This window comes from Canis lupus, chromosome 33, assembly GCF_003254725.2.
Source record: "Canis lupus dingo isolate Sandy chromosome 33, ASM325472v2, whole genome shotgun sequence".
Classification (NCBI taxonomy): domain Eukaryota; kingdom Metazoa; phylum Chordata; class Mammalia; order Carnivora; family Canidae; genus Canis; species Canis lupus.
Window position 1 is genome coordinate 28,454,289 of NC_064275.1, and position 17,485 is coordinate 28,471,773.

Sequence of the window (17,485 nt, forward strand, 5' to 3'; positions counted from 1 at the left end):
AAGTCAGTCAAATGAAAAACTTTATCAACAAATAAAAAAACATTTCTGTCAGCCAATTCAGACATCTGAAAACTTAATGAATTTAGATGTGAAAAGCATGAATGTTGGTCATCCACTCAACTGGTTTCTAGAATACTAAGTAGTAGTTGTTAAAAAGACAGCTTCAAATATTGGAGAATCTTGGAGGTCTCCAAGATTGAATTGTGTTTGAATTCAAGGAAGTAATTGGGTATTATTTTTCCAAAAGAATTTGTAAAACAGCATCAGATCCAGATACAACTGTCTTAATGCTTCATCTTCTGTAGAGTGTGAAATAATAGGGGTACAGGGGGGTTAGGGAAAAGCCCACATTAAAGAAAGGCAAACTAACAAAAAAATAACTTGTCTTGTTCTAGACGGACATTTTCTAAAGTAACTGAAAATGATTTAAAAAATTATCAAAACAAACAAAAAAATCAAAACTGAGAAATCGCTGCCAGAAGTAGCTTTCAAAAAATTTAGGAAGTTCTATGCTATGTGTTAACTTAAATGTGGGGAGTCCTCTTTCAGCTTTTTTCCTGAAAATTAGTGCGTCCTATACTGTTCAAAAATGAAGAGGATCTAAAGTCCAAAACACATAACTTTGTTTCACTGTAATAATCAATGGTTCCCAAGTTTTGTCTACTTCTCACAAACTGGTCAAAACTGAAGCAATATCACATTTCTTGAAGATTAGCAATGTCATTTGTTTTATTTTTATTTTTTTTTTAATATTTTATTTATTATTTATTTATTTAAGTCACAGACAGAGAGAGAGAGAGGCAGAGACACAGGCAGAGAGAGAAGCAGGCTCCATGCACCAGGAGCCCGATGTGGGATTCGATCCCGGGTCTCCAGGATCGCGCCCTGGGCCAAAGGCAGGCGCCAAACCGCTGCGCCACCCAGGGATCCCAATGTCATTTGTTTTAAAAACTTTTTAAAATACCTGAGTATAAACTTAATTAATAAATTTGCAATTTTCTGAATTATTCTTTATATTATTATAGTTAACAAAATATTCTTCCAATATGGCATTTAAATGCCCTGATATTTTAATGCTTACAGGATCATAAATTAGGCACTCCTTAGCCTGGCATCAAAATCAGACAACAGAATTCTAAAATCAAGCTTTCTAGTCTTATCTCTTCATCTCCACTCTTACCTCCCCCTTTTCTGTTCTACTCAGAATGGTTATTTACACACTGTCCATCTTGTCTTTGTTTATTCCTTATCAGGTGGAATGTGTTCTTACTCCTCCTACATCCACAGACTTCATTTCAGGTAGCTGTACCCAATCACATGCAAGCTGTAAGCCTAGGTCCAGGAGTGGGGCTCTGCTCTTAGTAGAAAAAAATAAAAACCTTCACATTTAAAACCAAAAGTTTTTGGGACACCTGGGGCGGGGGGGGGGGGGTGTGTGTGGAATCAGCGGTTTAGCGCCTGCCTTCGGCTCGGGGCCTGATCCTGGAGTCCCTGGATGGAGTCCCGCGTCGGGCTCCCTGCATGGAGACTGCTTCTCCCTCTGCCTGTGTCTCTGCCTCTCTCTGTCTCTCATGAATAAAGGAATAAAATCTTAAAAAAAAAAAAAAAAAAAAAGTTTTGGGGAGCCTAAGTGGCTCAGTCAGTTAAGTGTCCAACTTTTGATTCACCTCAGGTCATGATCTTAGGGTCATAAGATTGAGCCCTGCATCAGAATCCAGGCTGGGCATGAAGCCTGCTTAAGATTCTCTCTCCTCTTCCTTTGCTCCTCTCTGCCTTTTCTCTCCCTTTCTTTAAAAAAAAAAGAAAGAAAAAGAAAAACACCCAAAAGTTTTTGTCAGTCAACTCTAAATTTCCTTCTTCTTTTTTTAAAAGATTTTATTTATTTATTTGAGAGAGCAAGAGACAGAGCATGAGTGAAGCCATAGGGGCAGAGGGAGAGGGAGAAGCAGATTTTCCCCTGAGCAGGAAGCCCAATGCGGGACTCATGATCTGGGATCATGACCTGAGCTGAAGGCAGACTTAACCAACTGTTGGTTCAATAGCCTTTCAATAGCCTAACGGTTAAGGGCATGAACTTTGAAGACCTGGATTGTGTCATTAACCAGTTGCACACACTGGGGCAAGCACTTAAATCATTTTGACCCTTAGTTTCCCTATCCACAAAAAAAAAGAGTAACAGTACCCCCTTCTCATAGGACTGCTGTGAGGATAAGGTGAAATAACTTATGTACTGTGTTAATTCAGTGCTTGGCACAGAACAGGAACTCAAATTTATTTGAGTATTATTAGGGTTATGATACTGAATTCGTAAGAATTTCCAGCTTTTTAACTAAGTTAAAAGTTTCTGGTTCTTTTAACTTAGCATATCTGACACACTGCTTGTTATCCTGTTATCTGGCATCTGAAATTGTCTTGATAGCTGTCAGATTTCTAATTAGCTACTCTCTCTGTTTCTGAATTTATCAACTGCAGATCTGCTTACCTACCCTTGTCCAAACACATTCCCAACTTCAGTACACCCCAGATTTTTCTCCTGGTCCTGGCTTCATCATGTTGGGCTCTACCACCTATAGTTCCCAACGATGACACTTAACTGCCATGTAACACACAGACTACAAAGTCTAAATCCAACCTCGCAGGACTATGTAAGTTCTATGTCTTCCATGAAGCCACCAAACTGAATCCTCACTGGTTTATTTCTTCTGAACACCTAAAGCACACGTTGTCTGTGCTACTTGTATAGGATGTGTCAAATTGTGAGTCATGCAGCTCACATGTTTGTTCATTCAGTAATGGTACATAAATAAGAATGAGACCACTTCAAGAGATTCACAATTTGTTAAACTAGAGACTTGTCAAAACAAATGATAAACTCCTTTTTAAACTACAGACACTTATGTACTAACAATGAACATCTCATATGGATTTGAGAAGGGGTAGTCACATAAAATATAAGCACTTAATGGAAAACCAGGCAACCTTCCTCATACAGCCTCTGGTTCCCTGTATTTTAGCACTAATGTAAAATGTTAAAATGGAGATGATTTTCAGAATAACCTCTCTGATCTTGTGTGTAGATGTATGAGCTGGGTATGTGATTACTTTTGTATCTTTACGGAGATATTCTGTTATACAGTGTTAAGCTTTTACATGTATTTTATGTGTAATCAAAGCTTTTAGTGTGAATTATCAATAGTTTTGCAGAGGAAAAAAAAAACGGTTTCTGAATGCTTTGTTAAATCAGACAATGTCAGTGACAGCAATCTGTAGTTCTCTGCTTAATCTTTCTTGGCAAGCTCTGTCCATGCTAGCACTATCTAGGTTCAACAATCACAATGCCAGCAGCTCCTAGTACCGGCAACATCCTCAGTAGCACAAACAGCATTCACTCAGTCCCTTCATCTCCACGAAGAAGATAACTCTAACTAGGTCTGTAACACTTTCTTTCAGTAAGATCTCCCTATTAAAGCTCATACACTACAGATTAGGGATTCAAATAAGGAGAGGAAAACCGTAAGTTACATTAATAACAAGTATAATGAAGGAAATAGTGTTGAGCTAACTTAGTCAAGGGTGAATCAACATTCTTACTCCACTCCACTAGCCCAACTGGTTTAAAAAAAAAAAAAAAAAGACTATTGTGCAGCTTTTTAACATGATTGTGAATAAAAGTCACAGTCAAGAGGAAAAGCAGATCAACATATGTTTTCAGGCATAAAGAAGTGTTAACTTAGGAGACACATTTTCCAGTGTTTCTTCCTATATTTGTATCTATAGAATTGTATACATTAAGAACTAAAGCATTTTTTAAAAAGGGGGGGAGAAACTAGTGAATATGAGTTAACTATGAATGATTTATTTTCAAAATCCTCTTCATTGTGCAGAGCAAGATCATTCTATAAAATCTTCCTCACATGCAAAGATGGCTCATAACATTTTTACCAATAAAAAATTATGCAAACTGCCATACAATAAAATACAACCATAATTTGCTAAAAGAGTCAGACTATCAAGACAGGTATTCTGTGGCTTACTATTTACAGGAATTTAGAGAACGAATATCAAATTAAAATAAAATACTGAAAATTGTATTAGGTTCTTTACTCCTCAAACCCACACCTCCTCGCCCATGGCAATAAGACTGGCATTTTCTTAGGGTAAAATGGTGACAAGGTGACTAAAAAGAATACAACTGGATATATGTCATTCTAATATGTAGTCTATACGATTGGAAGTTGCAAAGGAACAGGCACCTTAGATAAAATAAAAACACCTGATCACATCATAAATCTGCCAGTGACAATGAATGTTTAATCCCAGTGTGTACCTGACCCTAAACAAAATGATCAATTAGATTTTTATCTTCAGGGACACCTGGGTGGCTCAGCAGATGAGCGTCTGCCTTTGGCTCAAGGCATGATCCAGGGGTCCTGGGATCAAGTCCTGCATCGGGCTCCCCGCATGGAGCCTGCTTTTCCCTCTGCCTGTGTCTCTGCCTCTCTGTGTCTCTCATGAATAAATAAAATCTTAAAAAAATTTTTTATCTTCAACCATGGCTTCAAGTCTTCACCTTCTCACCCATATCCCCAAACATACCATAAGTAAATCTATAATACATTCACAAAAAGATATAAATCTCCCATAGTTGCCAAAAACAGCAGTCCCAAGAATATTTGCCCTTTTCAATGCCTTAGGCTAAAGGAATAAAGCTTTAACCAGAATTTTAGGCATAGCCTCTGGATGCAAAAGTACTCTCCCTTAAAATGACATTTCGGAAAAAAAAATTTTTTTTTCATAGGCTAAGCCAAATTTTGGAAACATAATTGATAACCTGTCCAGGCTGAGTTTTAAAATTTTCTATTTGAAAACCAAATCAAGCTAGGTTCTCAGTTTTCAAAAGCCACAGATTGCTTGACTGCTGGCAAGAGTAGCCAAGTAGGTAATGATTTTTAGTCATGTTGCAAATGGAGCAGAGTACAGGCTTGGGGGCTGGGGAGACTGGAGGAGACAGTACAATATATATAATGAGACCTAAAAGAATGAGGCAGGCAGTTAAGGAAAATGGAAACTGTACGAACTAGCAGTTCTTCTCACAACAACTTTGAGAAGAACTAACTATTGTGATGCATTCTTCTAAACTAAGAACCTACGGAGAGAAAGCCTTAACATGGGTAAACTTTAGAGCACTACGCCCTCTCCAAAAATGAAAGCCATTTAAAACATGAAAGAATAGTAAGGACTGAATAATTAACATTGAAGAACATATACGTGGTTCTAAATATACACACCTTCAGATAGGTATAGGTTCTAGTTATCTTGATTACAAGACAAAAATACCTTACTGTCCATAGACTGAGAGTCCATAAAAGGAACCAAGAAAATGAAGAAGGAAAGCCAATTCCCTTTTTATCAGCTCTACCTGGGGCATTGTGGTGACAGTGAGCAGTGAAGCAAAACTGAGTCTCCATAAGAAACCATCAGTGACCAGTTAAGGAACCACAGTGACCGGTTTGCCCTGGTTCCTCTCAATTTCTTCTCTCCTTCTAACTGTATTGTCTATAACATGAAAACCCCAGCCTTTGCTTCCACCCCTTTTAGATATTCTAAACCTGGTTATGGCTTAGTGGCATAGCAAGAAAAACTCAAAAAGATCAAAAGATACTGTTACGCTCCTAGTCCCATTCTGCAGTTAGTAATTTCACATGTGTACCTGGAGTCACAGATTTAGACTGGAATCTAGCTCCATCATATATATACTAGATTATACACATTTAGAAAAGTTTCTCAACTTTTTGTGTGCTTATTACTTCTTCATCTAAAAAAATGAAGATAGCAATAGCTCCTCTCAAGCTTAATGTGAGAACTAAATGAGATACTAACAAAACATTTAGGACAATATCTGGTCTTAGTAAATCCTCAATAAATATTAACTATACCAATTATAATGTTTATATCCAAGATACCCACCCTGGCTTAGCACTGTTGTTTTTACAGTGAGGTTACAGAATTGTGACCAGCACATTAAAAAAGAATTTACTAGAACAGAACAGAAAATAGCAGAGTGCAATATGGGAAAGTACTGTTTCAAAATCTTTTTTGTCAGACCCACACAAACTCTCTCTCTCCCCTCCTCCTCTCTCACATGCTGCTGTCTTTCTCTCAGCTGAGCATCCTGCAGTCTTCCTGTGTCGCTTTCCCTCTGTAACCTTCAACAGCTAACACATCTGGCTCTTGCTCAAGGGCACAAGAACATGTTGTATAAAACTCTACAACACTCATCACACTGTGCCTGTTTATATGTATGTCTCTCCCATTAGAATATAAATTCCACAGAAACTATTTTTTTTTAAATCTATTTCTGATACCTGAAAAATACTGAAGGCTCAGTAAATTTTTGTTGAATGAATGAGTAAATCATCAAAATCTAATGGTATTAAAAACGTGCAAAAATTTTTAACTGCTTTATCATTATTGGATCAGGTTTTATTACTGTAAAGAAATATAAATTTAGCTGTTAAGTCACATAAAATCAATAAAGTTGGTCTTCCAAAGTGCCTTTCCACCTGGAAGTGATGAATAAACGTTTACTTAAGAAACTGAAATAGGTGTTGTACATAATAATCTTTGAAAAGTAGAACTTTACTTAAAGCACACGGATGTGCTGCACAGTTGAAGTTGTACTTAAGGAGACCAGCCACATTCATGCTTCTTTATTAGGGACAAAGAAAGGAAAGTGATTAGATGGAAGAAGTTGCTTCTTTTACGTGACAAACTGTCTAGGATCCCCTTTCACAGGTACTGTAGGGACCATGAGAACACATCTAAATAACAACAATGGGCAGGTTCTGAAGTACTTAATATAGAGAAATATGAAGAACTTTCATATTTTCAATATTCATATATCACCATCATTCTCAATTCTACTTAAATGTAAGAATCAAAGTAATACAAATACACCAACTCTTCTTTCATTCCATCACAAAAAGGCAAAACACTAGAAGTAAATTCTAAAGAAACACTTTTCACCATGCTTACAAACATCAAAGTCAAAAGCTGACGGTCTACTAAATCAAGGTTACATATAACACTTGGTTATACACTTGTCAAAAAATTTGTCAAAAAATAAAACAAAATAAAAGTCTGCTCTAAAATGAGACTTAACTTTTTAAGGTATGGGTTCCTTTAAAGTGATCTTCTGAAATACCTGTTTCTAAATCAGTACTTAGCTAACACACTAAAAGCTCCAATTTATCAGGATTACAACTTTCTTAACACAGTAAAATATATACATAAAACATTAGCACTTTGCTTCTTCTCCAGACTAATGAAGAAGAATGATAGTTTTACCTAACCCTACACTTATTAAATATCTTAGGAAATAGCTATTTCACAAAAATCTCCTTTTGTCATTTCAAATATATTTTAAGCTGTTAGGAAACTCTATTTGAAAGTAATTTACTGGGCTTGGACATTAAAGCCAAGTCTTAACAGTTGGGACTGATTTATTGAAAGAAAAAATAAGAGTTGTGATACATACTCTTAAGAAATAAAACCGGTAACAGTGGCAACACTCTGCTGCTATTTGTTAACCATTCTCTCCTGTATTTGGAATGGGAATTTTAATGACCCTAGGAAGGGTGGCAACACTCACCAGTATGAATCTTCTCGTGTCTCTGTAGCAGGTACTTCTGTATGAAACGCATGTCACATTGACTACATTGAAATGGTTTTTCACCTTAAAATAATTTCACATCCACAAATTAGTTACTGGATAAAACACAGTTTATAGTGACTATTTCTGAGGAAAGATAAATCTTAGAAGCCCAAATTCTGGAAAATTCCAAATTATCTACACAATATTTTTATACTGTTCGTTAATTTAATACAATTTTGCTCAATTTTCCCCCACAATTATAAAATTCACATTCTCACAATCACACATAGATTAAATCAAATCCGCTCTATATCCAAAAAAAAAAAAGAAAGAGAGAAGACAGGAGAAGAAAGAAAAAAAGAAAGGAAAAGAAAAAAGAAACAATTTAAAACAATGTAAAAATCAGGAGACTAAAAAGGGCTCTGGGTTCTCTACTGTGTTTTAAAAGGCTCCTCTCTCTTTTTATCTGAAAAAAGACCCGCCTACCTTGTTCTCCATGGCTAACTATCCCTTTATATGCCCTTTCAATTATTTTCTCTGGAACCTTCAGAACTTTCGAACATCTTCCTCCCCCTCCCCCCGCCTTTTAAAAAAAATCTTGACATCATTCTTCCTCTGCTAGAACCTTTCCTTCTAAGTATTCTTGAGGTTTGCACTATGCAAACAAACTTTTCAGAGATCCTAAAACATTCTCACCTTATTACTTTTTCTCCTTCCTTTCCAACCATAACTTCTGAAGAGTAGTTTACTTCAGTTCTCAAATTTTCCACCACGTGCCTGTGCTTTAACCCTTATACTCTGCTTTCTTAAAAGCTATGTGATCTCTTTAGTATTTATTCCAATATTTTTTTCCCCCTCAATTCTCTATCTTCCCTGCTGGTTGTGTCATTGCTCATCACACCCTCCCTTGAACTATTCTTTTAGCTTTTGAGACACTCTATTGCCTAGTTCATTAAACCTACCTTACTCCTCTATCTTCCTCACCCCACATCCCTTAATTTAACCTACATGACTAGTCTGTTTCCCCAAGGATCTGTGATTAGTCCTTAGTTCTCTGCTCTCTACAATGTCATGGTCTTAATGATCATTTTTTAATATTTGAAATTCATATTTCTTAAATTCATATTTCGAATTCCATCTGGACGTCTTGTAGAGAAAAATAAATGTTGACAGGCTTTTAATAATACATTCTTTAACTGTTTCTCTAGCTGAAAAGAACACATTAAGCCAGATAAGTGTCCAATTAAGACTAATTAATTTTGCACATCCCTGCTCACTGTTTCCTCATTTAAAGTTTTTCCTGGTTTCCTTCTGACATTCTGGCCTGTGGTAATCTCTGATTTAAAATGCCAGGTTAGCTACAGTCTTAGAAATGAATGACATTTACACGAGAAGGTGAAAATAGCAACAACAATAATCTTAATGGCTATAAACCCATTTTAATTCAAGAAATACCTGTATGAATGAAGACATGTCTCTGTAAGTGATAGTTCGTTCTAAAGGCAGCATTGCAGTGCTCACAAACGTGAGATTTAGGGGTTTTCAAACCAAGTGATCCATCCTCATTTATTGTAAGGATCTAGTTTAAAAAAAAAAAAAAAGGTAAAAACAAAGAAGTTTTAAAAACAATACTAACCTATAAAAAAGGTAATGCCTTTTAATGCAAATAATGGTCACCAGAAATTATGAAAATTTTTTCCCTAATCTTGAAAAGGCTGTTAGAATAATGTTATCATTAACTGTAGAAAAGTACAATGTGACTCAGTAGTCTGTCCCCTCTTCTCCAAAGGTAATCTCTGACAAGAGTCCCTAAATGCTCTCTGCTGGGGTGATGATAATTTTATTTTCAATTTCAAATTCTCACATAGGTAGGACAAAAGTTTTATGCTTTGGATAGACATGCGGTAAATATCAATCAGTACAGGACTGGCTAAATCATGGAAAATGAAAGCCATTTATCATTATGTGGTTATAAAATTAAATGAGAAAGCTCCATATATACTTATATGGGAAAAGCTCCAGGATTTATTAAGTATGAAATGCAAGGTTTAGAATACAGTACATAATTTTGCAAAGTTTTGTGCATAAGAAAGTACATCCAAGGATACACATTTGTATATGCATAAAAACTATTTAAGAAGGACACACATGTAATGCATAAAGCCTCCGTTTGTGATGGCTGGGAAACTTGGCAGAGGGAAGATAAAGTGGAAGGGGGACTCTATATTGTTTATACTTAAACACTTTTCTGAACCATATAAATGCTTACCTATTTTTTTTTTTTTCTGACTAAAGAGAAAAGAGCAACCTAAGTTTTCAAGTCATCTAGCAAAGAATTTGAAATCTGATTCAGTCTAGGATCTCTAAGATTATTCATTCTAGGACTACTAAACTATTGTTGAGCAAATTCCTAAAAACATTTGCTGGATAAATAGAATGGGTATTGGAAGGAAGACAGGTGACGACAAATCGTATCTTCCTGGGCTTCCTGAGGTTAATATTATGGGCCTGGTCAGGATAGTGCCAGAGAGAAGCTCACCTTTGGGTTTCACGTATTCCAATTTCTCAACCATTTGTTCCACATCCAACATTAAATTGTCTCTCTCATCAGGCACATGGCAGAGTAAAAACAATCTTTTTTTTTTTTCTCATTACTGAGGAGACTTACAACATGTCAGAATATGGCGTGAAGATAAGCAGCAAAGAAAACCAGTAGGAGATCAGATCATGAGGAGCATGGCAAGTAAGAGGGAAACAATATTGGAGGTGGGCACATGTAGCACAGGAGCTACGAAACTGTCTCCCACACAGGATAGAAAAATCTAGGGAACATCTCGAGAAATACAAAGGCCTGTGGAAACTGATTAGGGCCTGTAAACACACAGCTATGATCCCCTTCTCAAACCTAGAAAAAAGGAGAGCTAAAAGGGAAAAGTCTTTAATTTTTGAAACATTTTTTTACTTTAAACTCAAGAAGACAACTCAGCCTGTACTGTATGTAAATCAATGGTAATTATTATGCAAATTATACAGGATATTTGGGTTCTGGGCAAACTGCCAATGTGACCAACAATGCTTCAAAGTCTATGCACCAGAGCCATAAAGAGAAACATTTGGCACAAGAATGGAAGTGGGTGTCACAGCTTCCTGATGAGAGTCAGTGAGAATAGAAAGTTCCATCCCTGGCCAGTCGGTTTAAATTTTTTGATCCCTCTAAGTCACAAAATAATATGCAAGTTAACACTGTACAAAACAAAAAAACATAAAATCTTTCCAAAGAAGATTCAAAATACTTCTAACATAAAACAAATCACAAAAAGATGTTAAACATTTTATATAAAACAGAACTAGAACAAGATAGCACCAGGTATTTTTTCACATATGTTGATAACAAATAAGAAGATCCAAGTGCCAAAACACATGGCAGCTCAGTAGCTTTCTGTGGCATAGCAACTGCGAGGAGAGTCTCTGTAAGGAACAAATGTGGCCCAAGTTACTTAATGTGAAACGGATGTTACCCCTGACTGTACAAAGCCCTTTTATGAAGAGTTAAGGAGTTCTAGGTCATTGTTTTCTGGCAGTGGAGGTAATGCTGCCTTTCACTGTGGATTCAAGCCTTAAGTCAAGGTGGATTTTATGGATGAAACAGCTAACACTGGCTTGTGAATAAAAAGACTGAAAAATCTAGCATATTTAAACGTTCAAAGACAGAAAAATCAAATTCTTAGACATTTTATATTTATTTATTTTTAAGATTTTTATTTATTTATTCATGAGAGACACACACAGAGAGGCAGAGACATAGGCAGAGGGAGAAGCAGGCTCCCTGGAGGGAGACTGACAGGGAAGCCCAAGGTGAGACTCAATTCCAGGACCCCAAGGATCACACCTGAGCCAAAAGCAGATATTCAACCACTGAGCCACCCAGGTGTCCCAACATTTTTATATTTACTATTTCTTTCCCTTTCTCTTTTTTTAGGCCAGAAAAACATATATTTGTATTATGGACACTGAATAAAATTCATCTTGTCTCAGAAGAGCACTAGTGGCTCTTCCAATGTGTAATCTGTTTTAAATATAACCACATGATTTTGTCTTTTTTTTTTTTTTAAGATTTTATTTATTTATTCATAAGAGAGAGAGAGGCAGAGACACAGGCAAAGGGAGAAGCAGGCTCCATGCAGGGAGCCCAACATTGGACTCAATCCCGGGTCTCCAGGATCAGGCCCCGGGGCTGAAGGCAGGAGCCAAACCGCTGACCCACCCAGACTGCCCGATTATCTCTGCCTTATTCACCACTATTACTCCCAGTATCCAAAATGGTGTCTGAAACATAGTGAGACTCTATAAAATGTCTAATGATATTGTTGCCTGCTACCTATACCAAATACCGTCACAGCTCACCACTTTCATTCTTTTTAAAGATTTTTGCCAAATGTGATAATTTCTCAAGGTGATAATTCCCAAAACTTCAATTTCTGGAAGCCACTAAATAGTGCTATAGAGATGTGCCTATACAAAGAACAAGGCCCTTAGTGGATAAGAAATGGCACATTAATATAAGCAAAAATTTTTTCCTTGGCATAGCCGTGGTTTCCTTTCTTGTTCACACCCTTTCAAGATCTTTGAGTAGAATGTGATCTACCTGTTAAATGTGTTTGCCTTAGAGATTAGCAATCTCATTTGCTACTAAACCAGTACCATGAAATACTTTTGCTTTTCTTTTTCCTCTCAACACATGAACATTATTACAACTAAAGACTTTAAATTTTAAGGTTTAAATCCTAAGATGCCTGCTATAATATTTCCACATGATTTATCTTACTTCCTCTCATTCCTACTTTTGGAGAAATATGGTATATTATAAAGACCAAGAAATCAGGTTTTATCAAGAGTGCAGAAATTAGTAATAGTCTAAACAGTACTTAACATATTTGATTTTCTTAACAGTTTATAAATTTAAAACACAATTTTTCAGTAAAAAAATTTAAAACCAAATGGAACTCTTCAATTAATGTGCTTTCTTAACTTCATGGTCTATTAGTAGATACATTTTTTGTTCTGAGTCAAATCTATTACCAGCTAGCTACTATATACAGTGATGACTGTCTTAAATAATACATCAATTTTCATAAGGCAAAGCACTAACAAAGCTTTATGAATTTAGAGATTTTTTACTCAAGTGTCACTGCTACTGAAGAACCTAACACCCTTCAGTGAGAAAAAGTTTTGCTGTCTAAAAGGCAGAAATGACTTTCTCCATTCTCTTTGTTACATACTATTAACATTATTAAGGTATATTTTAAGGTAATGATTATTGGTTTTATCATACATTTTCAACCTAAATAATCTAAACCACCAAAACCTAAAAGACAATGTAGAGGAGATGGTTTAAATTTCTCATGTATTCTGAGTCAGCTCACTGCAACTGGGGGTAGAGAATGAGATCTTCAAAAATTCTCTTTATTTTTCAAATCCAATTAGAAATAAAAGAACAAAATAAATAAATAAACAAACAAACAAATAAATAAATAAATAAAAGAACAGTGCCATCCCAAAGACATACAACAAAATAACATAGCCATAACTGTCCACAGCAATAACCAGCACAACATCTGAGCCTCCTGGTCACCTCTAATATCCCACCCTGGCACTGTCAGTTTAATTCTTGAAGATTTTCACTATCTCTCCATACTAGATTTTACACATTACAAATTTCATTTTTAAACAAGCTTTTGACAGTTCCAGAACACAAAAGTCACTCTATTGTAAGCATGGTACAACTACTAATACTCAGCATAATAACCCTGAGTTTTGGAAAAGGTCTTTTAGGTTTCCTATGTATTTGGCAAAAAAAGTATGTGATATTTTTTTAAAAAAGATTTACATCAAAATGTTTTAAGTTAGGATTCAGTTTTGTGAATCCTAATATGTCTTTCTCAATGAGAGATATTAGTAAAACCAACACATGACTTTGTCAAAGTCAAGTTATAGGTAATTTACCCAGAATACATAACTCCCTAAGAAAACCGGAGAAATAAAATACTAATACACTACTTTACTTTTATCTTCTTCATTTTTCTCTTAAGTAGTGTTTTGTACTTCCATTCCCCATATCTTACAATCAGTTCTTCAGCTTCAAAGTTACTTCTTCCACAATCAAGTCAACACACAGAGAAAATATGAAATATGCCTGGTATATCTATTTCTCTATATCCTTTAATTAAGTTTTCCTCATTTATATAGTTCAATTTAAGATCTTTTTGATATCTACATCGCAAATCTTCTCTGGGAACTAATCGTGTATAATATATTGCTAAGAAAGGACTCTATATAATTTATAATCTATTTGATTTGTGGAATACTTTGGTCATTCTTGAGTTCAGCAGAACTCTGAATAATCAATTCCTACTCAGACCGTGTAAAGGGTTAAACAAACTACAGCTCCTTTCTTCCCACCTGATAAGAAATTCTGTACATAATAGGCACCCAAACTGCTGAGGGAATGAAAAAGGAGATACATTTCAAAATAAGAAACAAGGAATTAAAAGTACTCTGCTCGATCTCATGCAATTACTAAGACATTTGAAAAGATCCATACAACGTATACAATACTGGATTAAGGTAATATTGTTATATTTTTCTAAAAAAGATTCTTAAAGTTCATTGATGTTGACTCAATAATCCTCACAGAAACCTTCTGTGGTGAGAAACATTATTTCCTAATTCACCTAACAAGTCAGTATCAAAGTCAAGTGGTAAGAGCCATTCCTTACTTCTTATTCCAGAAACTTCTAGTATTGAGACTTAAAATTCTCGGAGTTCCTGAGTGGCTCAGTCAGTTCAGCAGTTACCTTAGGCTCAGGTCATGATCCCCGGGTCCTGGGATGGAGCCCTACATCAGGCTCCCTCTGTCTCTCTGTCCCCTCCCCCTGCTGTGCGTGTGTGCACACACTCTCAAATAAATAAACTCTTTTTTTTTTTTTTTAAATAAACTCTTAAAAAAAGAAAGAGATTCCAAAACGTAAACGTAAATCACAATTGCCTTGGACGCTTTTCAGGTATAAATGGAAACCCCCTCAATAAGCATCCCCAAGGACAGGACCTCAGTATATGTAACTGAAAAAATTCTATAGGTGACTCTAATGAGAGCCAGGAGGAGACCCACTGACATGAATGCAAGAAGAATGAATTAAGTTTACTAAGACTTTTCACGCATTTCTGATAACTTTAGTTCTCCACAGCACTAATTCACAACAAAACAAGATCTCAAAGGGGCAATGGAACTAGGTACAGCAATGTAAAAAAGAATAGCATGTCATTAAGGAATGAGACAACGAAGCAATTAAGCGTCAAGAAAACACTTAAAGTCTACCAGCCAGGAGTTTTCAAGGTAAGGGGGAAAAGTCCTAATATCTCAGTCCTTCCAAAGGGCGCCATTATAATACATATGATTTTTTTTAAACGTTTACACATAACAGATATCAGACTAGACATTATAGTTCAAATGCACTATATTTAAAAAGAACACATTAAAGATCCCCAACAAAGTTAAAATTAAATTAAATTTGACATTTAAAAGGGATAAGATTTTATTATGCAGAAAATTACTTTCATGTTAGCTTAATCCATAGTACCAAATAATTTGACCTAGCTAATATTCCCTAGCTTCACAACTCTCTTCTTCAGGCATGCTGCCAAATGTATTCTGGCAATTTTCAAATACCGAATTTACCTTTGCCATATTATAGAGGCTTAGAAAGCAATTACTGCTTAAAATCCATGGCAGCTAAAGATGACTTAACATCACAGAACTTTACTACAGAGCTGATCCTGAAAGGAGTTACATGGATCCGTAAGCTCTAATATTTTAACTAGAAGTCTATCACATTAGTTATATTTCCTACACAGACCCCCAATCTAATAGGACACAATGATGGCACACACTCAAAATATTCATAATGGCCAAATTCAAGATGTGGGAAAGGTTATGGGGGAGAGTAGAGTCCTCTAAGCATAATAAATTATAATTCTTAGTGAAACTTAAAAATGTTTTTAAGAAATTTAAAACAAGCAACACACTGATTTATAAATGTGAGATAAGCTTTTCTTTCTCTTTTTACAAAAAGCAGAAACCTGTTACTTTAATGAAAAATATCAAGTGTCAATTCTTCAAAACATGCTTGAGAAAATATAAACTCACTGGTTCTGCCTCAAATTCTAAGACTTCAGACACAAAAACTATTTATCCAAAGATTGTAGACCAATGTTAAAAACCATCCACAACCATTCTGTTACATGTAACATGTCATGACAATTTAAAAATAATTGTTTCTGTTATTCTCACAACCTCATCTTCCATTTTATTCCTAGTTATTTCACTCTCCTAAGAATTCCCTAAAGAGACCTCTGCAAAACATTTTCTTATATATACTTTAAATAGGCCAAATCTTTCATCTAGCAATTATATATATACTTACATAATACCATTAGAAATAGTCTAATACATTATGAGTTTATCTACAAATTAGACAAGCAAAATAGCTTAAGACCTCTAAAAATCTGATCTATATTTAGAAACACCTAGAACATACCACCAACTAAAGATTCCAAGTAACACCCTAGTAGAAAATAATAATCTGAGTTTTAGTCAGAATTTTAGGATACAAAAAAAAAGCAAACAAAAAAAAAAAGAATTTTAGGATACCTTATACTCAAGAATAGCACCAGAAAAAAAAAAAAGGTAATATCAAGAAAACTGCAAAATTTTCCAAATATTGTTTTTTTAAAGACTTTATTCCCCATAGATTGGCAGCAAACCCAAAATAACATAATTACTATCGTAATTTTATAAATTCTTTTCCTCAAAACCTTGTATTGTTCTATATATGAAGAACTTGATTTATTCGTTACTGTAAAAAAAACAAAAATATATAAGTCACTGAGAAAAAAGTTAACCCCAAAGAAACAAAGGGAAGGAGAAAGCCAGGGAGGGATTTTACAAACACAAAATATAAAATATAAAATAATTAAGGAAGAAAAAAAGTTTAGTATGGACAGTAACTAAAAAAATTAATTAAAATTTAAACTATAATGAAATGTGCATCTTAAGCCACAAAAAACGAAGTCTCACACTTGAAAGTACAGAAAGACATGCCCTCTGATTGATTCAGTAGCATATGAAGATCTATACATAAATATTTTAAGTGCAGCATTATTTAAAATGAAGGCAAAGAGAAGACAACTTCCAACAGAGAGCAATCACTGAATATGTGATATATCAAAAAATAATACATTGTGCAGCTAAAAAATCTTCACAGACCATTAATAACTTTAAATGTAAATATCTCTTACACACTTAAAAAAGATCACAACATTCAATCAATCTATATACACAAATTTGAATACAGAAAAGGAATATGGCAGAAAAATTATGTTAGTTATTTCTAGGCAATAGGACTATGGGTTATTTTATTCTCTATATTTTTTAATTTTCTATAACAGGTATAACATATATATCCCAAGAGCTGTAGTACGTTGTTAATGTTTACCAACAGAGTAAGGAATCAGGTGGTGGGAAGTGTTTGCTGATATCCATGGTGTAAATATTCTCACTATGGCTAATTTTAAGTTACCAATGATCTTAGCACTTGCTTGCAAAATTCCTGTAAACTTAGCAATCAGCTCTGGCAAGCCAACCAGCTGGCTCCAGCGTATCACTGGGTCCAAAAATAGACATGTTATATAAATGATGATGACGATCTAAATCACAAATGCAAAAACAGGGAGCCATCAAAATTAAAAGGTCATGTTATATTATCATCTTTAAAA

The 17,485-nt window shown here is 35.0% G+C and overlaps 1 protein-coding gene across 5 annotated transcripts in view; it reads right to left on the minus strand.

Annotated features, from left to right (window-relative positions):
• Nucleotides 1-17,485, minus strand: part of ZNF148 (zinc finger protein 148) — a 120,090-nt gene that overhangs the window by 24,322 nt on the left and 78,283 nt on the right. For all 5 annotated transcript variants that reach the window (XM_025474672.3, XM_035709882.2, XM_025474674.3 and 2 more), the window contains 2 exons: nt 9,110-9,233; nt 7,652-7,735 (listed from right to left, as the gene is read on the minus strand). In XM_025474672.3, coding sequence (XP_025330457.1) covers nt 7,652-7,735; nt 9,110-9,233 — 208 coding nt within the window. The remainder of the gene's footprint in view (nt 1-7,651; nt 7,736-9,109; nt 9,234-17,485) is intronic.